The sequence below is a fragment of the Blennius ocellaris genome (genome assembly GCF_963422515.1).
Source record: "Blennius ocellaris genome assembly, chromosome: 4".
Lineage (NCBI taxonomy): Eukaryota > Metazoa > Chordata > Actinopteri > Blenniiformes > Blenniidae > Blennius > Blennius ocellaris.
In genome coordinates, this window is record NC_137653.1 from 11,795,806 (window position 1) to 11,820,044 (window position 24,239).

General features: G+C 44.0%; 3 protein-coding genes across 3 annotated transcripts; 1 reads left to right on the forward strand and 2 right to left on the reverse strand.

Annotated features, from left to right (window-relative positions):
* Positions 1-237: 237 nt before the first annotated feature.
* On the reverse strand, positions 238-4,528 carry rassf1 (Ras association domain family member 1; the record flags this gene model as incomplete). The annotated part of the gene is made up of 6 exons (XM_080494493.1): positions 238-387; positions 476-591; positions 692-986; positions 1,105-1,209; positions 2,787-2,911; positions 4,228-4,528. The coding sequence occupies 6 exons, from the start codon at positions 4,526-4,528 to the stop codon at positions 238-240; spliced, it is 1,092 nt and encodes a 363-aa protein (XP_080350619.1).
* Positions 4,529-8,001: 3,473 nt separating this feature from the next.
* On the forward strand, positions 8,002-10,468 carry cyb561d2 (cytochrome b561 family, member D2). The gene is made up of 3 exons (XM_080495854.1): positions 8,002-8,189; positions 8,281-8,318; positions 9,130-10,468. The coding sequence occupies exons 1-3, from the start codon at positions 8,063-8,065 to the stop codon at positions 9,631-9,633; spliced, it is 669 nt and encodes a 222-aa protein (XP_080351980.1). The 5' UTR covers positions 8,002-8,062; the 3' UTR covers positions 9,634-10,468.
* Positions 10,469-10,584: 116 nt separating this feature from the next.
* rad54l2 (RAD54 like 2) lies at positions 10,585-23,747 on the reverse strand. Its single transcript, XM_080495462.1, has 22 exons — positions 23,625-23,747; positions 21,973-22,171; positions 21,512-21,821; positions 21,289-21,425; positions 21,044-21,205; positions 20,701-20,933; positions 20,417-20,599; positions 20,195-20,328; positions 19,907-20,103; positions 19,251-19,593; positions 18,968-19,145; positions 18,622-18,852; positions 18,422-18,540; positions 18,040-18,158; positions 17,524-17,623; positions 17,226-17,431; positions 16,959-17,134; positions 16,374-16,570; positions 15,856-16,040; positions 15,067-15,156; positions 14,598-14,690; positions 10,585-14,102 (listed from the first exon to the last, which is right to left on the reverse strand). Exons 2-22 carry the CDS (start codon positions 22,118-22,120, stop codon positions 13,144-13,146), a joined length of 4,500 nt encoding a protein of 1,499 aa, XP_080351588.1. The 5' UTR covers positions 22,121-22,171; positions 23,625-23,747; the 3' UTR covers positions 10,585-13,143.
* Positions 23,748-24,239: the final 492 nt, after the last annotated feature.

A 24,239-nucleotide genomic window follows, 5' to 3' on the forward strand; every position in this document is an offset into this window, starting at 1 on the left:
ATACTCTGAGCGAATCCACTTCCCAATTAAAGAAAAAAAAGTAGTCTGACCTGATTCTGTAAGTAGTTCACATTAAATGCAACAGCAGCGGCTCCACTTTATCAAACACTTAAATTCATAACATTATCCCTGCCTGAGCTCTTTCCTTCCCTGTCACATTTCACCATTGATTCTTATCACATTTCAAGGAAAAAGAAAGTGCTTTTTAATGATTAAATTGGAAGCTGGGTCTCGGCATCACCCGGGGGTGGTTATCCGGGCCATGGCCTGCTTCATTGTGTCTCTGGCGAGAGCGTAGCGCTTCACAATCTGTCGTACGTGCGCCTCTTCCTCACGCTGCAAGATTCGCAGGAAGTTGCGCAACTCAGGAAAGCTAAAGGCATCCCACTGTGGAGGAGAGAGAGAGATTTCGCCGCAAAATCAGTACACAGACAATCAAAGAGTGTATGAACGTCAGAGGCAAACAGTAGCTTACATTTACTTCCCCCGTCTGATTTTCTTTTAAAACCAGACTCAGGACAGTCTCACTCGGGCCGGCACACAAGCGCAGATACAGAGGACGTTCATCCTCAGACAGTTTACGCATGTGCACTACAGAAAAAGAAAAAAAAAAAAGAAAAATACAGCTTCAAAATGAAATACTTGACCCTGTTTTGTTTCCATGAAACGCCACGGTATCAGAAGATCCGACCTTGACTTTGTTTCTCGGTGCGTTCAAACAAGGCAAACTTTGCCGGGTTGTCCACCACGGTGAATTTGTTGAGCAGGGCCTCGATGACCTCTCGTACCCGCGTTTCAGAGCTTATGTGCAGGTGCTTTGCTGCATCTTTGGGGAGGTAGAAAGATGTGCGTCGCGTCATCCTCCGGTCCTGCTGGTTGCTGTCTTCTGCTGCGTTCAGGCTCTGAGGAGGAGGAGGAGGGAGGGAGACGGGGCGGACTAACTGAAAGTGGACCTTGATAAAACCGGTGTAGGTCCCGTCTTTATTCTGCAGGAGAAACGATATCAACAAAGACGACACGATCACGCATCAAAAAAAAAAAAGTAGAATATAGATATCGTTTATATGAGTTCATGTTCAGAAGGATCCATTTCTTGTCACTCACATCCACCATGTAGAGGTTACTGTTGATCTGAGCATTGTACTCCTTAACCCGCTGCTGGACCTTTCCAACGCTCAACTCCTGTTTCCCAATCTCAATCTGTTCATCCTGAAAAAGGAACAATAATAAGGCTACCTGATAGGAGGCAGGAAACATCTCTACACGACTGGGCTGTGAGGATAGAGTGACAGAAAACAGACCGGTCACAGTTTGAGCTCAAGAAAAGTCAATTTTGTGTCCTGAAGTTAAGGAAAGAAGACGTTCACGATCAAACGGAAATGAATTAGAAATACAGTTCGCTGTCGAATTGTACCATAAACTCACCGCGGCAACCTTGTGAAAGAAAGAGGTATATGCAGTGAAATACAGTTCCTCTGAGTCTCGGACATCCTGGCTGATAGATGCGTCACTGGCTGCTTTTCCGTAAGTCATTCCACGGACTCGGATGAACAGCAAATAGGGCAATTCTCTGCTAAATAGCCGTCATCACCTCCAGCTTAGAATAATCTCTGGAGCTGCGAGACAAAAAAATTGCTTCGCCGTCCTCCTGTCTGCTCTTTTGACCTCAGCGGTTGCTCCTCCCCGACCGTAAAAGCCTCACAATGATGTCTGGAGGGACAAACCACTCCCAGGGAGGTCTGCTTAAATGACCCAAAAAGCTAAACTTGTCCCTGATAGTACTATGAAACCAGGAGTAAGAAGATAGTGAAAACTGGTTCCAAATGATGCGTATGCACAGTTTCTGCAGAGCCAATTCACCGCTCAAGACCTTAATTCATTCATTTATTAATGTATTCATATAATTTTCAAATCAAACTTTGTAAACTCCACTGATTTACTTTTTCTGAAGCCATTTTACTATCAATGATAAACACATTTTAATAAACTGGAATTTTGACTTAGAAATGCATGTTATTGTTTAAAATCATTTTTGAAACAGACACACTATTGATCAAAAAACTCATTTTGAAAGGAAAATCAATACAAAGCTGACTGAGAGCATGAATAGTGACCTTATTATTTTTTTTAATCATACATCTGATTTTGCCTTTGGCTTTTGTTAAAACTAAATGTATAAATATGTAATTGGAGTTTTAAAAAAAGGATGAGGTTAATATGAATGCACAACTCAACAGACAAATGAAAGAACAAATACATTGTAAGTAGTAAAATAAAATAAAATAAAATAAAATAAAATAAAATAAAATAAAATAAAATAAAATAAAATAAAATAAAATAAAATGAAATAAAAGAATTAGGCCCAATGAAAACACAGTTAGAATACTTAAAAACTGAAATCAGATTATTGAAATAATGACAGGTGTTGTGTTGTTCCAAGTTGTTAAGTTATTCCCTCCCCTCCCCTGAGCTTTTTCCCGACTGGCTTTGTGTATACATGTCTTGACAATGAATAGGTCATAAAAGCAGTATGTGAGAGGACATATGGGCCAGCAATGTATCGGGGACAGCAGTGACCTCCATCTGCTTTGACAAACCATACATTAGCTACTTATAAACCTGGGCAGCGTTAAGGTTTGGTTTTTTTTTCCTGAAATCTTCAGTGCTGGTTACACAGTTAACTGGATACAGGTTACTTCGATTATTTAATTCATAGTGCCAAAGTTATTTTTACGTAAATACTGCTGTGTTTGCGTTGTTGAAGATTGTGTGGCTTTGCTCTTTACCACGTTTGTGTCTGTCTCAATGGACTCAACAGAGAAATCTGCAGGTTCTGGTATCAAACTCCCGTGTGCACTGCAGTCCAGCTGGATGAACGGGCGGCAGCGGGAGTGACAGGTGTAGCTGCAGTCTGAGAAAGAGAGAGAGAGAGAGAGAGAGAGAGAGAGAGAGAGAGAGAGAGAGAGAGAGAGAGAGAGAGAGAGAGAGAGAGAGAGAGAGAGAGAGAGAGAGAGAGAGAGAGAGAGAGAGAGAGAGAGAGAGAGAGAGAGAGAGAGAGAGAGAGAGAGAGAGAGAGACCATTAGAGAATGTTTTCATGTTTACTTTCACTTTACCAGTAGTGTACTGGAGCTCTCTTTTGTGGATTTGAATACATGAATTTGTCATTGTACAGAAGATTCAAATTAGATTTCAAGAGTCGACAGGGTTGGCCCAGGACTTGCTGGAGAGAGTATATCTCCAGCCGTTAAATTAAGAAGGCCTGGCGTCGGGGACTTGGGTGTCTGGGCCCGGTTACCACCAGGACTCCATTTGGACTTAACTAGAAAATGAATATGTTACCAGATGTTAATTTCTTATTGAATGCACTGAGCTGTGCCTAAAGCAAAAACACACGGCGAGGCGGAGAGAGTTCCAGGCTCTCGCTGCACCAGAAACGATTCAAAACATGACACTTGCCAGAGCTTCCTGCAGATTAGCATAGGCTGTGTAATAAACTTTCTCATGAATGGAAAACTCACACAAATGTGTTTCCGCTTATATGCTTTACAAACTGGATAATAAAGCTTGAGGCCCTACATTTATGGAATCTGCCACTTTTTAGGTGATAATATTAAAAAGATATCTTAAATATTTTTTACTCCTCGTTTAAAAAAAGAAACTCTACAAAAGCAAACACTATGGTTTGTCGGTTATGCCGCAACGTTTTTTCTCAGTAATTGTAAAAACAAAACAAAACAAAACAAAAAACATACAAGGTATCCAAAAGCAAGGAGTGAATTTGTCAGTACTCATCAACGATACGCACAATGTAAGGAAGCTATTTGTTTCCTGATGAATGTTTGAAAGCAAGTATGAAGTTGTAAAAAGACCATTCAGTTTCAAGTGGTGGGTTTTTTTTTTTGGTTTGTTTTTTTTTAAGGACTGTTTGGTGCAGCTTTGACAACAGCTGCATAACAAACAAGAAACAGACCCAAAATGTGACAGTGCCCATGTTCTTCATAATGAGCACTGACATAGTTCAGTGATGTGGACATGAGGATGGAGGTCTGTGACACAGAATAACAAGATAACCAGCCCAACGACACAGGCCCCTCCTGCACAGACAGTACTTGTTTGAAGGATGAGAGATTTGTTCATTCAGATTTTCATTGGGAATTACAGTAAAACACAAGATTATCACGGGAATTATCACTTAAGTGCAGTAGTGTGTTGGAGGCAGTACTCACTGGCACAGCGTAAACTCTGCTTGTAGAGACCCCAGATGAATTCACCGCACAGGTCACACCAGGCCAGATGTGCGTAGCTGTCCGGCTGGAGGTCATGACCCGAATCGGCTTCTCCGGCGTGGCGGCCCGGAGCCTCGATGCTGACGCGGTCGCCGACAAGTCGGACGACATGGTAGGCGCTGTGCTGGGCTGAGATCGCAGGCGGTGGCGGCGGCGGCGCGATGTGGCCGGTTGGAGCGGCGAGCTCGATGGGATCATTCACGCTGAGGTCTTTCAGCTCGATGAGCTCACATTTAGACATCCTGTCCTTATTGCAGACACTAACATGTCAGACAAGGGCTTGCTGTCCGTAAACCACCGTGGGTTCAACACGAACGTAGGACAGGATGGCGCCACGTGCACCTTTACGTGTTTTGTGACATGTTGATTCAGTCTTCTTGCAAATAGCTCCGTTGTGCAGAGAGAGAGGTCACATCTAAATCCCCAGGAGCTGCAAAACAGTTGTGAAAAAAAATCCACAGTTGTGACACACTTAAACAGCAGGGGTCAGTTTAACATACAATCTGACATAAATCTGTGTCATTTCATAGTGTACATACAGTAAGTGCTATGTTCAGTGTCTGAACTGTGCTTCACGAATAGCAAATCAGAAGATTAACCTCTGCTTCTGATGCCGGGATTCATACGATTATGATCAAATGTGGGCCAAGATGACAATTATAATCCTGCGCAATCCTGAAACAACTCAGTTTTTGTCCTGCCACACTGTGGCAGGTTAAGAGAAAAGTATATTCTATCCAGAAACCTGATAAACAAAATTAGGGTAATACCATAGCAGTATACACGGAGAAAACAGAACTCACATTTTTGCAATAGTTTAGTTGTGCATATGTTACAGCATGTAACACTTACAGATGCTGGATGACAACATGTCCTCATGATGCCTTGTCCTCAAACACTACTTTGTTTAAAATCTATTTTAAATGAATATGCTTACCCTGAACTGGATAAGTGGAATAGAAGATGGATGGATGGATGGATGGATGGATGGATGGATGGATGGATGGATGGATGGATGGATGGATGGATGGACGTTCATTTAAAAACAAAAGTTTGTATCTGAGTGAGACATTTTCTGAATGATAGATTTTCAGTTCGGGGTGTACACTTTCTTTTCAGAAAAAAATATGTCATTAACAGAAACAAACGAAGGAATTCAGGGACACTGTGTGCTGTCAACAACAACCACAACAACAACCACAACAACAACAACTTGTTTCCCCGAACTTTAATAATACCCTCTTACGTTTTAATAATTCCAATGGGTGTGCGGAGTTTAGTGCTTCTCAAACTTTGCTTAGAGAGTTTTCTTGCGGAGCTGTGACTTGAATATGAACAACCCGGGGCTCTTTCTGCCAAGTGGGTCACCACACGGTGCAATTATCCTCCATACGGGCAACAAGAGCGCATTGTACCCGGCAGAGATCACCCCGGTATGTCTGTCATGCCAGTCTGATCCACACTCAAACTACTGTAAAGATTAAGTGACATTAACTCAGATTATTTCTTCATTTGTCATTCGTTGCTAAATGAAGCTCGGCATGCAGCCCAACAGGACACTCCGGTTTAATCCTGCAGTAGAAGCGGGACGAGAAACTCACGCAAACACAACGGTTTGTTTCCTTCCCGCGGAGAGTTTAAAGAAAACGATCTTACCTGTTTTATTTTTTAATTTTTTAATTATTATTCCCACTTGTAGTTGGAGAGATTTGGAGACTGGAGGCAGTTTACGGTTGAGTTGACGCACCGGAGCGGACCGGAGCAGAGCGTTCCTCCCAGCAGACGCACGCACGGGAGTCCGCGCAGCGCGCATGCACATCGGGATTACAGTCTAATCCCGCGCGTGTGTTATTCCAGCCTGCACTGCACTGACTGTTGGGGCAATCCCCTCATTTCTGCATCTCTGAAAACAGCGCAGGCGTGGACAGAGAAACAGACGCAGACTGTGCTGGACATGAACTGCCAATATGAGTTGATCACGCCTGACTGTTTATACAAGTAAATATTGGATAGCAGGTTTATTAATTAACAATCAAATGTCCCTCGTTTGTTAAATATCTCATATTTATGATGGATCAAAAGTACTCCCTGTGCATATATGTGTTTTCGCTGTCATCCTGTGTCCAGGGTCAAAAAAACGTGCACTTGAGAACGATAATTGGTCATGCTTTAAGGATCTCTCTCTCTCTCTCTCTCTCTCTCTCTCTCTCTCTCTCTCTCTCTCTCTCTCTCTCTGTCTCTCTCTCTCTCTCTCTCTCTCTCTCTCTCTCTGAGAGAGATCATTGTCACAAGCTTATTAGAGAGTAAATAAAGCACAATAGCAGTGAGCAGCTGACCAGTAGAGTCTGACAGTATACGCACAGTGCAGAAGGTTTGACGTTAAAGTGAAACGAGAATAAAATGTACAACGCTCACGATTTCTGTACTTCACGGGTGATTAAAAAAAAAAACCTAATCAGTGCAATCTGAATAAAATCACATTTATGTGGACCCTGACAAACGTTCACACCTGATGTATTCAGGCCATGTAAGCCAGTCACGTGTAAACCAAAGTGATCGTGATCATCACTGTGTCACTTTACTCACAGTGTGCTCCAAGCGACTCTGTAAAACTTTGTAAAAGAATTTGTGAAATTCTCAAAAAAAAAAAAAAAAAAAAATCATCCACGTCATCGAGCACTGGTGAGTAAAGCTAGCCAAAAATACACAGAATACTTCCGGAAATACCATTTTCACAATATCACCAGGGAAATGAATAGAACGATGTACCATATGTCAGACAACGCGTATCAAAGATTGTTGTCTTTATTTGCAGAGTAATTGCACAAAATTTGAGAATGAAAAAGCCAAGATAGTAAATATAATTTATAGAAATATGCTTTTTAATGAATGTGACACAGTATAACAAAAGTACATTTAGGTAAACAAGGTCTTAGTGCAACTTCCTATTTAAGTACGAAGTTCATGCCTCTTTTCAAAACCTCTCAAACATTGTGTTTATGTATTTGGAAACAAAAAGCCAATTGTTTGTTTAATCGCTCCATCATTGTTCGGTATGTAGGACAGCATCACCTCTTCTTATAATGAGCATTGAGTCAGACTCAATGTCATTCTATATGATTTATACACTGATATAAATGTGTTCAAGAAATTGTTGCCAAATTATTCTTTCAAACAAAAATATGAATTTAAATCACAGTATAACTGTGCTGAGTAATTATTGTTCAGACCTATTTTCTTCAAATCAGTTTGATGTTCAGCATTGGGAAAACCTCATACAAACCACATTTCTTTAAGCTTACAGTGCTAACCATCAGAAAACTGACCAGTTTTCTCTCAGACAAGTATGTATGACTTTAATGTCATTTGTATGGCTCTGACCTCTCGACATGACCAGATCACCCAGCTGGGTGTCACAAATTCAGACAACCACTTAACAACAACAACAACAACAACAACAACAACAACAACAACAACAACAACAACAACAACATGCCTAATTTTGATCAAACTTGTGTAACCCGACGAAAACAGCCTTATTTTGAAAAGCCCAACAGGAAGTAGCTATTTACTTTCTGGTAGACGCGGCGCGTATGACATGTGAGCAGGTTTGTGTGCTGCTGTTTCTATCTTGTCTAATTGTTGACTAAAGACGGAGGAATGAGACGTGAGTAGTTGTTGGTTCTTCTTTTGTTCAGGCGAGGCGGAGCGGCAGCGGCAGGAAACGGGGCTGACTTCCGCCTCTGGTATCCGGGGAGTTCAGGTGGGGTTAAACATGAAGGAGGCTGAAGCCGAGCCTGTCCAGCTGTACCGTGTGGTCCGAGCAGCCTCCACGCTGCTCACACACCTCAGCTGCTTGCTCCTCACCGGGCTGGTTGCAGTTCTGAGTCGACCCGGTACAAGTAAGAGTTCTCTAATACATCTCAGAGATCGTGCGCTTCTCTTCCTCGTGTCTCTGTGGGTCTGACTCTCCTCCTCCTCCTCCTCTTCCAGGTTGGTTCTCTTGGCATCCCTTTTTCATGACACTCGCTGTAAGTCGAAATGGAAACTTCTGCATGAAAGCAAATTCAGTTAAAGCCCGTTCACTTTGAACTAGTTGTCATGCTCAGTCGGTGTTCATAGTAGGAAACGTTTCCCCAAGCCCTCCTTCATTACAAAACAATCTCGTGATCCAATCCTGATTATTTATGCAGCAGAGTTCAGCCCAATAGGAGACGAGAGAGAAAACGTCTCCCTGGTGTTCATTACAAACTTTACACTTAAAAGAGAAAACATCACTTTTATTGAGTGGTGAAAATACAAATAGTGACCCCGGGGTCTGGTTCGTTCGTGCTTTTTGGATCCTGGTCACCAGAGGATGTAGAGAAAACACTAGAAGACCATGTAGTCTGCCTCTTAAACCTCACCTGGAGAAAGCAGAGTCTATCCACTAAACCATTCTGCAATCTATAATCCACCCTAAACATATTTACCAAACTCGTGAACACATAGAACCATTGTCAACGTCAGTCACATTCAGAAACTGAAATGTTGTTTTAGCCCTGCACTGCTTTCATTTTCCATTTGGTTTGTGGTTGTTGTTGTTTCAACCATAGTTTCCTCCTGTTTGAAATATTGACGAAAATAATGGATTTGTGGATTAGTGGGTAGCACTCTAGCCTCACAGAGTCAATCTCTAGTTCAATTCCTTAGGGGGGCATTCGGCACAGAGATCGCATGTTCTCCCTCTGCATGTGTTTTTGAGGTTAATTACCGATTAAATTGATTGTTTGCCCACCAATCCTCATGAAAGAAAGAAAAAAGTCGATGACCTGTTTTTTTCTCTCTCTCTCTCTCCTCCAGTTCAGTTTCTTCATGACTGAAGCCATCCTCCTCTTCTCCCCCTACGGCTCCCCCATCAGGAAGTCTCCACACAAGACCAAAGGCCGAGTCCACTGGCTGCTGCAGTGCCTGAGTGTGTGCTGTGCAGCCCTGGGCCTGGCTGCCATCTTCTACAACAAGCACCTGAACGGCAAACCCCACTTCACGTCGTGGCACGGCCTGCTGGGCCTGCTGACCACGTGTGCCGCCGGGGCGCAGTCTCTGGCTGCCGTGCCGCTCATCTACCACTCCCTGGCCAAAGGCTGGTCCCTCGCCAAGCTCAAGCGCTACCACGCGGCGTCCGGACTCGTCACGTACCTGCTGGGCAGCGGCAGCCTGCTGCTCGGCCTCTGCTCCACGTGGTTCGCGGGGTCGGTCGGGGAGTACACGTGGTACCTGGCGGCGCTGGGCCCCGCGCTCAGCGCGCTCGTCATCATGAGCCAAGTCTCCTCTGCTTACATGGCTAAAAAACGGCTGCAGTCCTGACGGACTCGTGCAAAATTTGCATTGAGAGATTTATTTTGGGTGCAATCCTATAAAACTGATTTAACTTGAAAGCTGATTTTGGCAATTGTCTTTTTTTTTTGTTTTTGTTTTGTTCTCCAATTCCAAGAAAGAATGTTTCCACATGTGGATTATAAGAAGCTTTTCTTGTCCTACTTATTTCACACAAGACGCACAGCCATCAGAGATGCTGTCGTTTCATGTATTTTCTACTGTTTTGTAAGATTTTGCAAAAGTTGACATGTGCCGTCTTGGCTTCTTTAGAAAATATATGAAAAAAATCACTTATTGGTATAAAATCAGTATTAATTTTTCATATATATTTAAAATACTTTGAATTGTAATATTAAAGGATAAAGGCCTTGTGATGAATTCAGGTTTCACTGTTTTAATATATATTTGAGGTTCAGGTGTGATATTTTGTTCTTTTTCAGGCTTCTTAAATTGTATATAAAGAAAATATTCTGACCAGTCAAAGTTTGTTTTTTGTTCTGAACATGCATGGTGCATATCCTGTTAAGATCTTTTGTGAGTAATTCCAGATATTTCAAACCTGAAAACTGCAAAAGTTTCAAACGGTCACTTTTGCTTTTGGACCAAATTATTAAAGAAGGGTGTGCTTGCATCAAATCTTAAAATTAAGAAATCAAGATGTTTAGATGGAATTGGAAGGTGAACCAATGAAAACCATGAAATTCTGTCCTTGACTTTCTTTTAAATTTCCTTTCAAAGTCATGGCTCCGGCTCTGAATGGATATTGAGGCGAGTTCACGATGAAATGCTGACCTTTGCTGCCGCTCTTCGTCACTACGTGTACACTGTGATAATACATGAAATCATTTCTTGAATAAAACTACTTGTTGACACTACAATAGAAGAGTGTTTTATTGTTAAAATAACATTGATAACAGTTATAATTCGCTTCAATCTCGGCTGCATGTATGAAAATCTTACTGGATCAGCCAATAATGGGTCAAAGTGAACAAAACGTTTAAAAAACAATTACAAAAACAATATATCTTCCATTATAAATAAATAAATTTCAGACACTGAAACCGAAATAAAGGAAACAATGGCCAAGTGAGTCAACAATAAAAAGGTATAAAAAGAACATTTGGAGGGAGACAAATTCTGCAGATACACTAAAGATGTAAAATGATTGCAGACTTGGAAAATAAAGACATGGTTTCAGGACTGCGTGCCTTGTTACAGTTTTATGAAGAGATATGATCCTTTCACGACATGATAGCTCTGCTTTCAGATCTGAAATGAACCGAATCCCAAGTCTAACTGAGGAAAACTGGAGGTGAAGTGAAGCGTCCATGAAGACAGGAAAAGGAGCCGGTAGCAAATTTAACCTGAGCAGGAGTCGAGACTGCCCACGTGAAAACGTTTGACAGATAGATCAAGAGGGACTGATGTTTTCTCCCAGGTTTATCCAGTGTTTTCTAAAGGCTAATAACCACTGCAGCTAGCCTAGTTTACCAACGGAGGAAAGCGACTTTCCCTAAATCTAAAAGATCTCGATGCGTCGTGACGACACGGAAACACGGCGCCACGGAAAAAACAAGAGCGATGACCGAAACTCCCTAAAGCACTGCGTACCGACACCGACTGACAGAAGCTGCTTTTACACTGCGCTGCGAATGGCTGGAGAGCTACCACGACGATGACACCGTCAGTTTTTTTTTTTTGTAAGGCCGACACGTGACCAGACCTGGTTCTGCCGCAGTCGCAGGCGGTTACACCGAAATGTCAAATGCCCGCTCTGATTGATGGCTACATCGACTCAAGGTTTTTATCCTCTCGGGCTGCGTGGGTGCAATGGTTTCTACAGTTTAGGCATCATTTGTTCTCGGCATGTTTCTGAAAGCACCTTCCAGAATGAACACTTCCGGAGTGGGGACTGTATGTAGGCTGACTTGACTGGTGGCATCAAACGGTGGGAGGACGGCAACTAAAAGGGAAGATGAGGAGCTTCTGTGGACAAGAGCGACGGGAGACCTTGGTTTGAGCTCCGCCTCCCGCTTGGCTTCGACACCAGATGGTGAATCTGCTCTCGATGTGTTTAGACTTTCAAACAGACCGTCGAAATGTCAGCAGGCCTTTCCAATAGGTTTGTATGAACGACGTACGAGATTAAATGCTAAGACTCAAAGACCCCTTTGTGTTATTTAAGGCTAAAAACTGAAAGAACACAGTCCAAATCCATGCCCAGGCCCCCTGTGTTGTCACCGAAGGCTGTCATGAAAGTACATTCATTTTAGTTTGAAGGGGGGAAAATAAAATAAAAAGTAAAAAAAAAAAAAAAGAAATTCATAAGCATAATTGTAACCGCCCCAGCACCAACGCCAGGGTGCGTTTATCATCGTGATAGCCACTGTATAATAAACCATCTCCCTACCATCGAAATCTACACACTGCACAGTTTGTACTTGCAATATAAACAATGATAATGACTGTTATTTACAAAGTATCAACATGTTCAGTCACCGGCTCACACAGAATATCCTCTCAAACGGGGGGATGCTACGACGTCCATCAAACTGCGAATCACTAGAATTTGCTCGGAAAGCCTCAAAACGTCAGTTGTTTAAAAGGGAAACCCGGAAGGATTTTCTCCACATTTATTCCAACTGTTGTCACTCCTGTGTGGCGACACCATAGGCTGAAGTCGGGAGGCGAGCGCTGCCGAACGTTTCACAGCAACATATCATGAGAAAATCCATCATTCTGAAGTTTTTTTTTTTCTTCTTCTACTTGCATCGTCTCATCTGACGTGAGAAGTTATCAAAGTAAATGCACAGCCAGACCTTGTGTAAAAACGTAGCAGGCCAGGCTGTGAACAGCCCCCCCCCCATATGGTCCCCGTATGAAAAAGGTGTGTTCTCTCCACTCTGCTGCACCAGCTGAACAAGTCTGAGATATTCAGCATCATGATTTTGTTACTTATCACTCTGAAAGTCATTAAGGTACAAGTCGACTCACTTGTTTGCCGGTGGGAGTTAATGTGAAAGTTTCAAGACGGCCTCGGGAATGGGAATTCCGTTTTTTGTTGTTTTTAACTGATGACGAAGTAACCAATATAAAGTGCATTAATGATGAAAAACATGTCAGAAAAGTTCAAGACTTGAGTAACTTCTTCACAAACTTGATCGATGTCACTCTTAAGTTTTAACAAAAGTACAATCTCGTTTATTTTTTCCCCCAACTTCTGAACACGCTTTTCAGTCTGATGGTTCCTGATGAATACCACCAACATCAATCAGAAAATGTAGTGGATTGAGTTGGACACTGGAACAGAATTTACTTGTTTTCGGCGCGTGAACATCCGTCCATCTTTTGTGCTGCTTTATCTACGTCATTGAGGCTGGAGCCGATCCTCGCGGACACCCTGGACTCCAGGCGTATCAACATGAATTATTCATTTATTCCCATTCCCAATCAACTCTCAATATGTGGGATTTTTGTATGAGCTGCTTCTTTGAGACTTTATTGTCCCATCACCTCGATTACGTCGTCATCAGAACTGTCTCCGCCGTTCTCGGTGCTGGGATGTCTGTCTGGTTGGGTCAGCGCTGCCCCCAACAGGCTGGAGGTGGGATTGTTGAAATGGGAGAGGAAGCTGGAGGTGGAAGTGCTGGAGTTCGGTGCGGAGAATCCCCCCGACCCGGAGAGGAGGGGGTTGGAGAACATCCGAGGCTCGGAGAGCAACGACTGACTGTAGTTGAGCGGGAAACTTGATGAGAGCAGGCCGGCCATGTTGGGGTTCATCAAGTACGGCGGCAGAGAGGAGGAAGTGGTCGCTGAGGGCGCAGATGAAGATGAGGAGGGGGAGGGAAGATGACCATTCCCCGTGGCGGGTGATCTCAGCAGGTCTGCGCCTGCGGAGGGGAACATGGTCTGTAGGTCAGCCAGTGCCTGCCCCGGGTTTTGAAGGAATGATGATCCACTGCCGCTCGCCATCAGAAGCGGGTGACTCATGTGGCCGAGGTTCCCCAGGAGGGAGGAAGAGTTCAGCCCCACGGGAGGAAAACTGAGCCCACCGGAGCCCATGGACAGGCCGGGGAAATGAGCTGCGGCCGAGGCACGTTTGCTCCCCGTTTGTGTGTTGCCCTGGTTGTCGCCGCTCTTGCGTTTATTTCCCCGCATTTCCGGCGCTGCGCCCAGCGGGTCGCCGCTGAGCTGCCTGCCGAGATCCCCGGCCTGATAGTTCTGCGCGCCGCCTCCATCCGCTCCCGGCACGGAGGAGGCCTCCGATGAGGACGAGAACTCGCTCCCGAGGCTGCCGGCGGCTTCGCCTGTGGACGACGCGTAGCAGCTGAGCTCTCGGAGGATCTCGGAGCTTAATGGAGAGGAGGACTGCTGCTCGCCATTCGGGGAGCGGTGCTGTTGATCCACGGGAGATGAGCAGCCGTTGCTGACTGGATGGAGCAACGAACCCTGGGTATCTGAAAAAAAAAAACGAAAAAAAATTAAAACATGCAGGAACCATCCGGATGAAAAATAGATTGAAATAACAAACATGTAGCTTAATGTTCAGATATCATTAAAAGGTGAGGTTGAAATATTGTGGCACGCCCATGGAGCTTCTGTTGATTTGAAATAAGGGTCAATATTTGTCCAGAAGAGTCATAAATATCCCAATTTTGAGGCGACTACCAGGTGGTCAATATGACAGATTTCAGCTTTCTCAATTAATAAAATGCCACATAGCAGCTACTTTCTCTTACGCTGAAGAAACTACGGTAACCTAAATGACATGTTTTGGGCAATTTTGTCATCAGAAAAAGTCAGAATACCATACCCAGGTTGATTAATAAAACCAGTTTCACAGTATTGATGGCCACTGGACTTTTAAAAAGTCAAAGGCATGCATCTTCCCACATGTAGGAGTGAGTACTCTGCTTAGTTTGAATGGAACAATATAGAGGTTGGAGTTGTACCTCTCGAAGCAGCAGAGACCCCAACAACTGGTCTGCTGATCTTTCCCGATCGGATAGCAAATATTCTTCCGTCGTTGGTCCTGATGTAGGTACCTGCAGGAGAAAACATTCAGAACCTCCAGAATCCTTAGAGAACAGAAGTGTCCTGCTCATTGGTCTGAGAATGTGTCGTTTCTATCAGCACTGCTGACCAAAACGAACTTGGTCTTATGTCATTTTGATAGCAGTAATATTCTCCATTACTATATTTCGAGGAGCAATTGGCACACTTCACAATTGAATATTAAATTAAACCACCCACACTGACAATATACCCATAAATAAAACTATTACCTTCCGTTAAACTATCAAAAGTAAATGGAAACACAACATAAATGTGCTTGTAACATGAGCTCATACAATCCACTCAGAGTTTTAATACAGCGACGACTTTGTATGCATAGAGTAGTGAAAATGATGGTTTAACTACCTTTCGATCCTCTGATGACATGGATGCTCTCCCCCGCACTGATTCGAGCTTGAACATCTGTTGTGCTATTGGCTCCTGGGATTACTATATCTGCAGACAAATATCAGGTGTTAGTCGGTTCTCTTCTGCTCACAGCTTAGAGGCGTGTTCACTCTTGTCGCCTCTGGTAGAATCAAATGCGATTGCTGCGTCACTGCGGTCCAATGATGAGAGTGTGAACGCTGTAATCTGACCACCAGATGCAAACTAAACAAACATCGCTCGATCCGCTTCCAAATAAAAAGTGGCGAGACGCGGTTAAAGCTTTGCTCAAATATGGCCGCAGAGTAAACCAAAAACCGGATGCGACTGTGCGTCTTATTAGCTGGTGTTGGTTTACGCAGCAGAACAACTTCTCAGTGCTTGAACCCTTTTGTATGATTTAAACAGCTGCTGGTGAGTTCTCAGATAGTGACGTGACAATAATTCTGTGTGCCGAGGCATAAAGACGACAATCCCAGATGCCGGTTTAATTTGAATCTTTTTCTTCTGCAAAAATCACAAAGAAATGCGGCAAAATTGGCCAGTCAAAGCAGATGGGATTATGGTGAGGAACAGGGTAGGCTGCATAATATACGCCTCAGCAGTGGTCCATCATGAATGCCGTTGGCGTGACACGGGCCAGGAAACTACAAAACAAGCAAGTACACTGAATGCAGGACAGAGACAAAAATATGTAGCCGTAAGTGCATGATCTTAGTCATTTCAACATTTTAAAACGACAGGACGGTTTGTAAACTGACACATTACCCGTTGTGGTGACGATTCTCTGCACATAAACTCCAGCTTTTTGGAGAAAGTTGACAGGGAGGCTGCCGGCGGAGGTGGAGGCAGCCAAACCCATCGCCACCTGGCGAGGCAGCATGGGGATCGGGGTCGACTGGATGGGCCTGACACTCGCCACAGGCTTGTCGTCTGGCCTCGACATGGCCCGCCTTGGAATATGGGCAGATGTAAAAAGATGAACACACACACACACACACACACACACACACACACACACACACACACACACACACACACACACACACACACACACACACACACACACACACACACACACACACACACACACACACACACACACACACACACACACACACACACACACACACACACAAAGTTTAGTAGCTGTGTGTTTTGAAAATCCAAAGACAAAATGTAAAATGAATTCCCCCCCCCTTATAATTTATATTTTTATTCACAAGATGAAAGATGGTGTACATTTACCACCAAATAAAAAAAGTACGATGAAATAGAAAACTCACCATCCACGCTGGTTGAATGCTGGTATGTTTGCAAGAGCATGTTCACTGGTTGGATAATAGGGGGCATACGATGGACGGGAATATGGCACAGACGCTCGTTTCTCATCCTCGTAGCTCTTCTTGGCAGCTCTTTTCTCTGCTTTGGTCAGCTTTGACTCCTTTCGGTCCAACAGCAGAGTCTCATGGTGGAAAGGTTCCTATTGAAACAAGTAAAAAAAACACATTTGGCATTTCAGGGAAGAGAAACCAATGAAATTCACATTATTATTAAAACAACTGAACTTTTGTTTTTACTCATCTTTCTTGTGTATCTTTTACCATCAACCAACCTTAAAGGTTATAAGACTTATTCACAACAGGGAGAAATAGTGTTTCTACAATCTAAAAGTTCAAGTGATTTGGAGGGAATAAACAGTCAAACGGCAGAAGCTCAGAAACTTCTGCATTTCAAAACAAAACTGAAATACTACTGAAATACAAGTGAGATTTCACACCCAATCTGGTGGGTTTTAAAAGCACGACTTTAGTTACTGAACATTCTAACAAATATGAACTCAGCAGTCAAAACATTTCCTGTAACTGCACCTTGGTGATGAAGTGCGGGTAAAGCTGACAAGCGTTGTATATCACCGCCTCGAAGTCTTCTCGGGAATCCACACACATTTTCTTCGATTCAGGCTCCTCCTCGACAAAGTGCAGCAGCGACTCCACTTCTTTACGCGTGAAGTTCAGCACTGGGTTCAAGTCGTCAACAACACGATCTTAAAAAAACAAAACAAAAGACATCTTTCAGACTGGATGGACTCAGGTGGACATTTGTAAGCCACTAAATAAGATCCCGAAATGGCTTACCGGACATGCCCTGTTTGGACACTTGTCTATCATAGATCTTCTTCTCCAAGGTAAAGTCACAGACGAGACGGTAAATGTAGCAAGGCTTCCTCTGACCGTACCGATACACCCTGCACACTGCTTGGGCATCGTGACAGGGGTTCCAGGATGCATCGAATACAACTACACGATTGGCCCCTATTAAATTCACACCCAAGCAGCCCGCTCTGTGGAAAACACAGAAAAAAAAATGACATATAAACCTCCTGTCTGTATGTCGAAAGGTATGATGAAAAATGCGAAAGAAAAAGAGACTTGCCGGGTAGAAAGTAGGAAGACCCATGCTGTGCTGTTCTCAGGGTCATTAAACTGATTGATAAGACGTTCTCTCTCTGATGCAGACGTACTTCCATCCAGTCCTGCCGTTGGATATAAATCTCTTAATACTGATGCACCTGAAAGCTATTTCACTTGCAGCAAAGGGGTGTTTTTGTTTTTGTTTTACAGTATATTAAATTGTTACAAGATGCTTTACTGTTACTGCAAAGACACATTTGAAGGAGACTGCATGGCTACATCTATAGGATATACATTTAAAAAAATAAATATGAATAAACAAAATATATGTATATGCAGGATATAGAACTGCCTCTAGAGTTTCTTGTTCTCAAGTCACATGGTAAATTCACCAATAAAAATTCACAAACGGGAGAAACTGCAGCCAGGGGAAGAAAAATCAATAAAAACAATCACAACTTTGAGGGTTCAGTGTTGGGAGTCTCCGCTTCCTGCAGATTTGATAGTGTGGAATGAGAGCACAGATTGGATGACTCACTGTAGTAATTGAGGTTGCGAACCCAGTTTTGGCTGTGGCCGTCGGAGGATGCGATGCCTTGCGGCATCGGTCTTTTGCACAAAAAGTCTTCGATGACCGTCAGGGTAGACAAGCTTTGGCTGGTGTGAACACATTAGGAACCCATAATGTATACAAGTTACAAACAGCCATCCATGTTTTTTTGTTTCCTTCACGAAAGGCTAATTCGAAAGCTAACCACAAAACGATTCAGCCAACATTTAAAATCAACTTAGTCAAAAGCCCCAAAAATGCTACAAAATATCAAGCCTGATTAATTAGCTACAATACAGTCAATGTCTTCTTGGAGCTGCTGAAGGGTGAATTTGTGTTTAATGACACTTGCGAGGTATGGAAGACTTACCTAAAGACCAAAATCTTGTCTCTTCTCTTCACGCTCTCGTCAATCATATGGAAAAGCAGAACCATTTTGGCCGAATTCTCCAGAACTCCTGCCCGGTAGTTTGACATTATGTCCTTCGCCTGAGTTGTAGAAATTAACGCTTTAGTGGTATAAATTAGAAATGGTAGCTTAGCCTAAAATGAGCTGTGTTCGTGACATACCCATTCATACGTGATGACCTGATTGGCTCTTTCCTGAGAAGCATTGAGTGGCGGCAGGGTGTTGTTGACTTTGCTGTTGCTCGAGTCTGCTACTTTGGCTTTGAGGCCGGCACCGGACGCATTGCAGCGAGGGTTACTGGCTGAAGTGATGTCATCCAGGTCCAGGTCCTGCTCGTTGGCCTGGTTCTCCTTTTGCAAGGCCTCATAGAGGACATCCGGGTGATTCCAGATCTAGGGGAATCAGGAAGCAACAGGAATTGGACACTTAAAAAACAACGACAACACAAAGACAAAGCATGATTGGAAAAAAATCGGAGCCGGCAATAAAAGGTTTCTGCAACCTCACCTTGCAACAAACACAGAAGGCTTTCAGGGGGTTCAGGCCGAGCCAGCCACTGTTTCCTGCTTCTCGGAATCGCTTCATGAACTCCGTGTAGAGCGCCCTCTGAACCGGGGAGAGGCGCACCAGGATCACATGCTCCTGCTTGGTGGGAAGCTGGTCTCGCAGCACATCGTGACCTCGTCTGTAAACCAGCAAGGCATTCCGGAGAGCAACGCTATCGTCAACGTCTTCTGGGGTACTGCGTCTTTGAAACGTGTGCAGCTAGCTTCTGAATCGGACGACTTACCTCTGGACAAAGCCCTCCAGCAGGCTGTGCAGCACGTGGCTGCGATAGCGCATCAAGCGGACATCTTGAGGCGTGCTGTCGACACACTGGCCGTTCAGAATTGGACGCTCAAACATGTTGCTGAACTCCTGGCGCGTGCCCAAAAAGTCAGGCCGGACGAAGTCGACCATGCACCAGTACTCGATGAGGTTATTCTGCAGTGGGTAACCCGTCAGGACCACCCGGCGGCGCGAGCGAATGTTCTTCAGGGCCTGTGATGTGCTGGCGTGGTAGTTCTTTATACGATGGCCCTCGTCACAGATAACAACGTCTGGGCCAGGACGAGCGATAGCTTTCTCAATACCTGGGGGGGGGGGATGCAAAATATTAATCTACCAACAGGATTTATGTCCAAGTATCTTTTTTTTTTTAACTTCACATTTGCTTTGATTACATCAGCTGGAATTTTGGAGTTCTGAATATCTGTCTTATAATAAATACTGATCTTGCTTTTCATAGTAAGGGTAATTTTTCATGAAAGTGTCAAAAATGTTGTTCTAAATTGACAAAAGATAATGTTTCTGGGAGCAAATGCCATCATACTATATGTCCAATTTTGAAACAGGTTTTTACAGGACATTACATCAAAATGCCACACGTCACACAAGCTTGGTTACCTCTCATGAGTTCCTGCTGTCTGTCTTCTTCATCCAGGTCAATGATGATTGGTCCGGCAGGCTTCTTCGATTTCCTCTTCTTACCCATCACGAAGCTCTTTTTCATGGACAGCAGCCGGTACATTTCATACCCCATCAGCAGCACGCCTCCATCTCTGGACCAGTCCTCCACAACCTTAGCTCTGGCCATCGTTGTTCTGCAGGACACACAGTCACCGTTACACGAGGACAAACTCAACGTCGCAGTCAGTTTACCGAAGTGCCCGCGCCAAACGGCTTGTCACATACTTGTGCTCGTCGTTGAGGATGTGGACTTTGAATGAACGTCCGGTGGCGACAGTGGGATCGGTGTCAGGTGAGAGCGCTTCTTGGGGAGGGAGCCAAAGGTTGAACTCTGACAGCCAGTTTTGAAGTGTGTTCACCTTGTGTGAAACAAATTGGGAGGTTTTTTTTGAAAGGTGATCAAGGATACTTAAATATACTGGACAATTTCTTTTTTTGTTTACTCACGGGAACAATAGCCAGCACAGTGTGGGCCTCTGTATTCCTCAGTAGGATGTCAATGAAGGATATGACCTGCAGTGTCTTCCCCAGTCCCATGCTGTGAGCGAGGATGCAGCCGAAGCCACTGCTGGACTTGTACCTCTCCAGGGACTCAATGAGGTTGTCGTAGAGGAACCGAATTCCTCCGATCTTGGTGATGAAGAGAAACATTTTTGCAATAAGACAATCTGGACTGCGACTTCATGCCGTGGAGCATTTAGTTTGGGCTTGGACTCAGACCAAGCGACTACCTGGTGAGGTTTGACGGCCTTTGCCAGCTGTGGGGCGAGGTAAATGTCTGTCTCCTCTGCAGGGTGGTTGATGTTAACCAGTACTTGTCCCTGAGAGTCCGGCTGGTTCAGACAGTCGTTGATGTGTGCTCCACTGCTCTCGTCTGAGCCGGCGGCCCCGTCTGCCTCCTCATCGGCCGACTCGCTGCTTATCTGCAGCGCATCTTCGTCTCCTGAACTGAGCTCGATCACGTCTGCATCACCATTGATAAAAGTGGACACATTATTTGCGCTCACGAATCCCTGACTGGAAGTACCAACAGATAAAAGCTTTACATTTACACAGGCCTGTCAACCATCTCACCGTCTCTGATGGCCTCTCTGATAGCATCTCTGATGGCAAGTGCAGGAATCTTCGGCTCAACTGTTTCCTCCTCCTCACCACTGCTGTCCAAACAGATCACGTCCTGCTTGCTTAGGAGAGCAGGGAAGTTAGACACCTCCCCGAGAATTGAGGCAGTGTCCACTGTTGGAAACATGAATGTAAAGTTTAGAAAAGAAGCTGACGTGCACCAAACTGTTCACAATTTACCAAAAGAAGACGGTCACCTAGTTGAGAGTCTGGGACGGTGGGTGCTGGTGTGGGAAAGTCCTTTCTCTGCTGCTCCAGACGTTTCCGCCTTTCCATCTCTTCCTGCTGAGCCGCCTTGGTACCAGCCTCCAGCTGATCTTCTTTCAACAGTTTTCTGTGAGCACAATCACACAGGTTTAACCCAGCACACACAAACGTTTAACACATACTACAACTTAAAAAGATGAAAAACAAACCTACCTGATATTCTTCCTCATGTGTGCTGGTTTCGATGGTTTGGAAGGTTTTGATCCTTTTGAAGACTTGGAGGATTTGTTTAATTTGGAGGATTTCTGTTTTTTAGTTTTGCTGGGAGGTGGTTTGCTCTGGCTTGAATTCTCCGGGCTGGTTGGAGGCTCAGAACGAGAGGCGGGTCTGGAAGGGGGTCTGGAGGGCGGGCGGGACGATGGCTGAGACGGAGGGTCAGACGAAGGCTCTCCAGAGGTAGCTGAGGAAGAGTCCCTGCCATCCTGTGTAGTTTCTGTTCGACTCTGTGCACTCGAAGGTCGGTCTGAGAGAGAGAGAGAGAAAACACAGATCAGCGTTTAAAAACTTTAGGCTACACCACTGTTCTCATTTTTAGATCAACACACTACACAATCATTACACACTGGAATTGATTAAATAGCAACCACAAGGACAAAAACTAATTTGCCACTCACCCACACTGTCATCCTCATCGTCTCCATCATTTTCATCCTCATCTTCATCCATCTCTTCATTGTCTTCCTCGTCCTCATTCTCCAAATATTCCTCTTCACTGTTAAGGCTGGCCTCCAGGTCACTTTCTGAAAGGGCCTCTTCAGACATGGCGTCTTACGGGGCTCTCAAAGTATTACCTACACACCTTCATCAGGAGCCCTGAAACAACATCTTGCAATGATTAATGTACTGCTCACTACCTCACTGAAAACAAAACAAAACAAACATTTTAGCAATGTGAACAATAAGTGTTTTAATTTAAGATGTGTTTTATTTGATTTGAGAAGCACAAACATTCACAGGGAAAGGGGGAGGGGCACCTCACGTGTTTTGTGGTTTAAAACAAATCTACTGGGAACTAAATGTCAGTCTGTCATTGAGACACTGCAAGTTTGTCAAGAATGAGCAAATTTGATCAATTTACAATCATCATGAAGCAAGTGGGCACAAACCTGTAATTCAAATGTGCCGACAAATGTTAACAACACATTTCATTTTTGACCGATAGCATTTTCCAATCACCTGTTCCATCACACCCTCAAATATACAGCTGCTTATGATGAGGAGCCAATCTTCAGAGGACGGAAACATGGCGGCATCACAAAAGACTGGACATGGTCTTTTACATTCAATATCTTAATTTAATTTTTGTATTTTAATTTAATACTAGTTTTGCATTTCACTAGATTTCACTAGCAATTGAAGTAGATGATATGTAAATTACAGGAGGGAAGCATGTTTGATGGGTTGATACAACAGCCGTGTAAAAGAAAAAAAAACCACACACACACACACAAAACACTGATATGCACAAACCATGCTAGCTAAAGCTGAATCTGCATTCATTTTGTATTTTTTTGGAAAACTATCCAGACTTAGGCTACACAAAAGGTTCAAGTTGGGGAATCAATATTTTGTTTTGTTTTTCTTAACAAGAAAACGTAAAGAGGTTGCATTTGGAAATCCAATCCTCTATTAGCTCTTAATAAAAAACGATTGATCCAACGAACAACAGCAGTGGCACGTGTATTGGGCTGTTGAAAGTGTATCGCTGGTTGGATGAGTACGGTCGGTGCAGGGTTAGATGTTTATTATTATTTAGAATCGCTGGATGTGGGAGGGAATTCACCTCCTGTGAGTCGAGGATTGAAGCAACGAGCAGGAGCACAAAGCCCCGTTCGCAGCCACCATTGGACATGGTGGTTATTGTTCCATTAATACGCAAAACCAAGCGGTTTTGTTTCAGTTTGTATCTGAGCCACCTCACAGGCTGCAAAGATTCTGCTGCCGTTTCTTCTTCTCCGGGCTGAGTCAGCACACGGACAACGCGAGCTAACTGCACAACAATAAGCGCATACTTCCAGAAACGCTCAAAACCGCCGCGCTCCCCGTGCAGCGGCAGAGCAGCCCCGTCGGATGCGAGTCGAGCTGGAGGAAAAAGTGGCTTTCCTCGCCGACCCGGTTCCTTTGTTGGCCGCGGAGAGATAACGATCAAGTCCTGGTGTGTAGGTGTAACGCTTGGTGCAGCTAAAGCTAGCCTGTATCACAGCGAGGCCAACACACTAAGACGACCCAGAACGAGCACAAACATCAGGCTGGGGACGCAGCTTACCTTGTGAACACACACGCTGAACTGGCCGAGAAGTCAGGCTGTAGGTGCATCCAACTATCCCTCAAGCAATAAGTGCAATAGCTGTGCAAATGAACTGATAATCGTTGCTAATTTCCAATTTTCCCCCCCCAGTGTGACTATAAAAACGGTCCCCGTAGAGGTTACTCAAACTTTGGTTCCTTCTTCCGAACGACGGTTCCCCGCTGTACTGCTCGTTTCTGCCAAACAAAGCGCAGTGGCAACACATCAAATCATGTCCATATGAATGGTGCCATATTTGATTGGGCAATCAATTCACGGTCAGAATTTAACCTCAGTCATGTGTATGCTTTTGAACTGTGGGGGGAAACCGGAGTACCAGGAGGAAACCCACGCACAGGGAGATCAAGCAATTTCCACATAAGACCCGGCCAGTGTGTGAACCCTCTTGCTGTGAAGTGAACCGCCATGGGACCTGTGAAAACCATTTATTTATATATTTATTTATTCAATTTTGAATAAATGACTGAATGATTTCATTTTGAACTAAAGCTCTAACAAAGGTTAAAAAAGCTGACATTTTGGAAAACAAAAGAATGACAATTATAACTAAGTGATTTTGTTCTGTTAAGATAA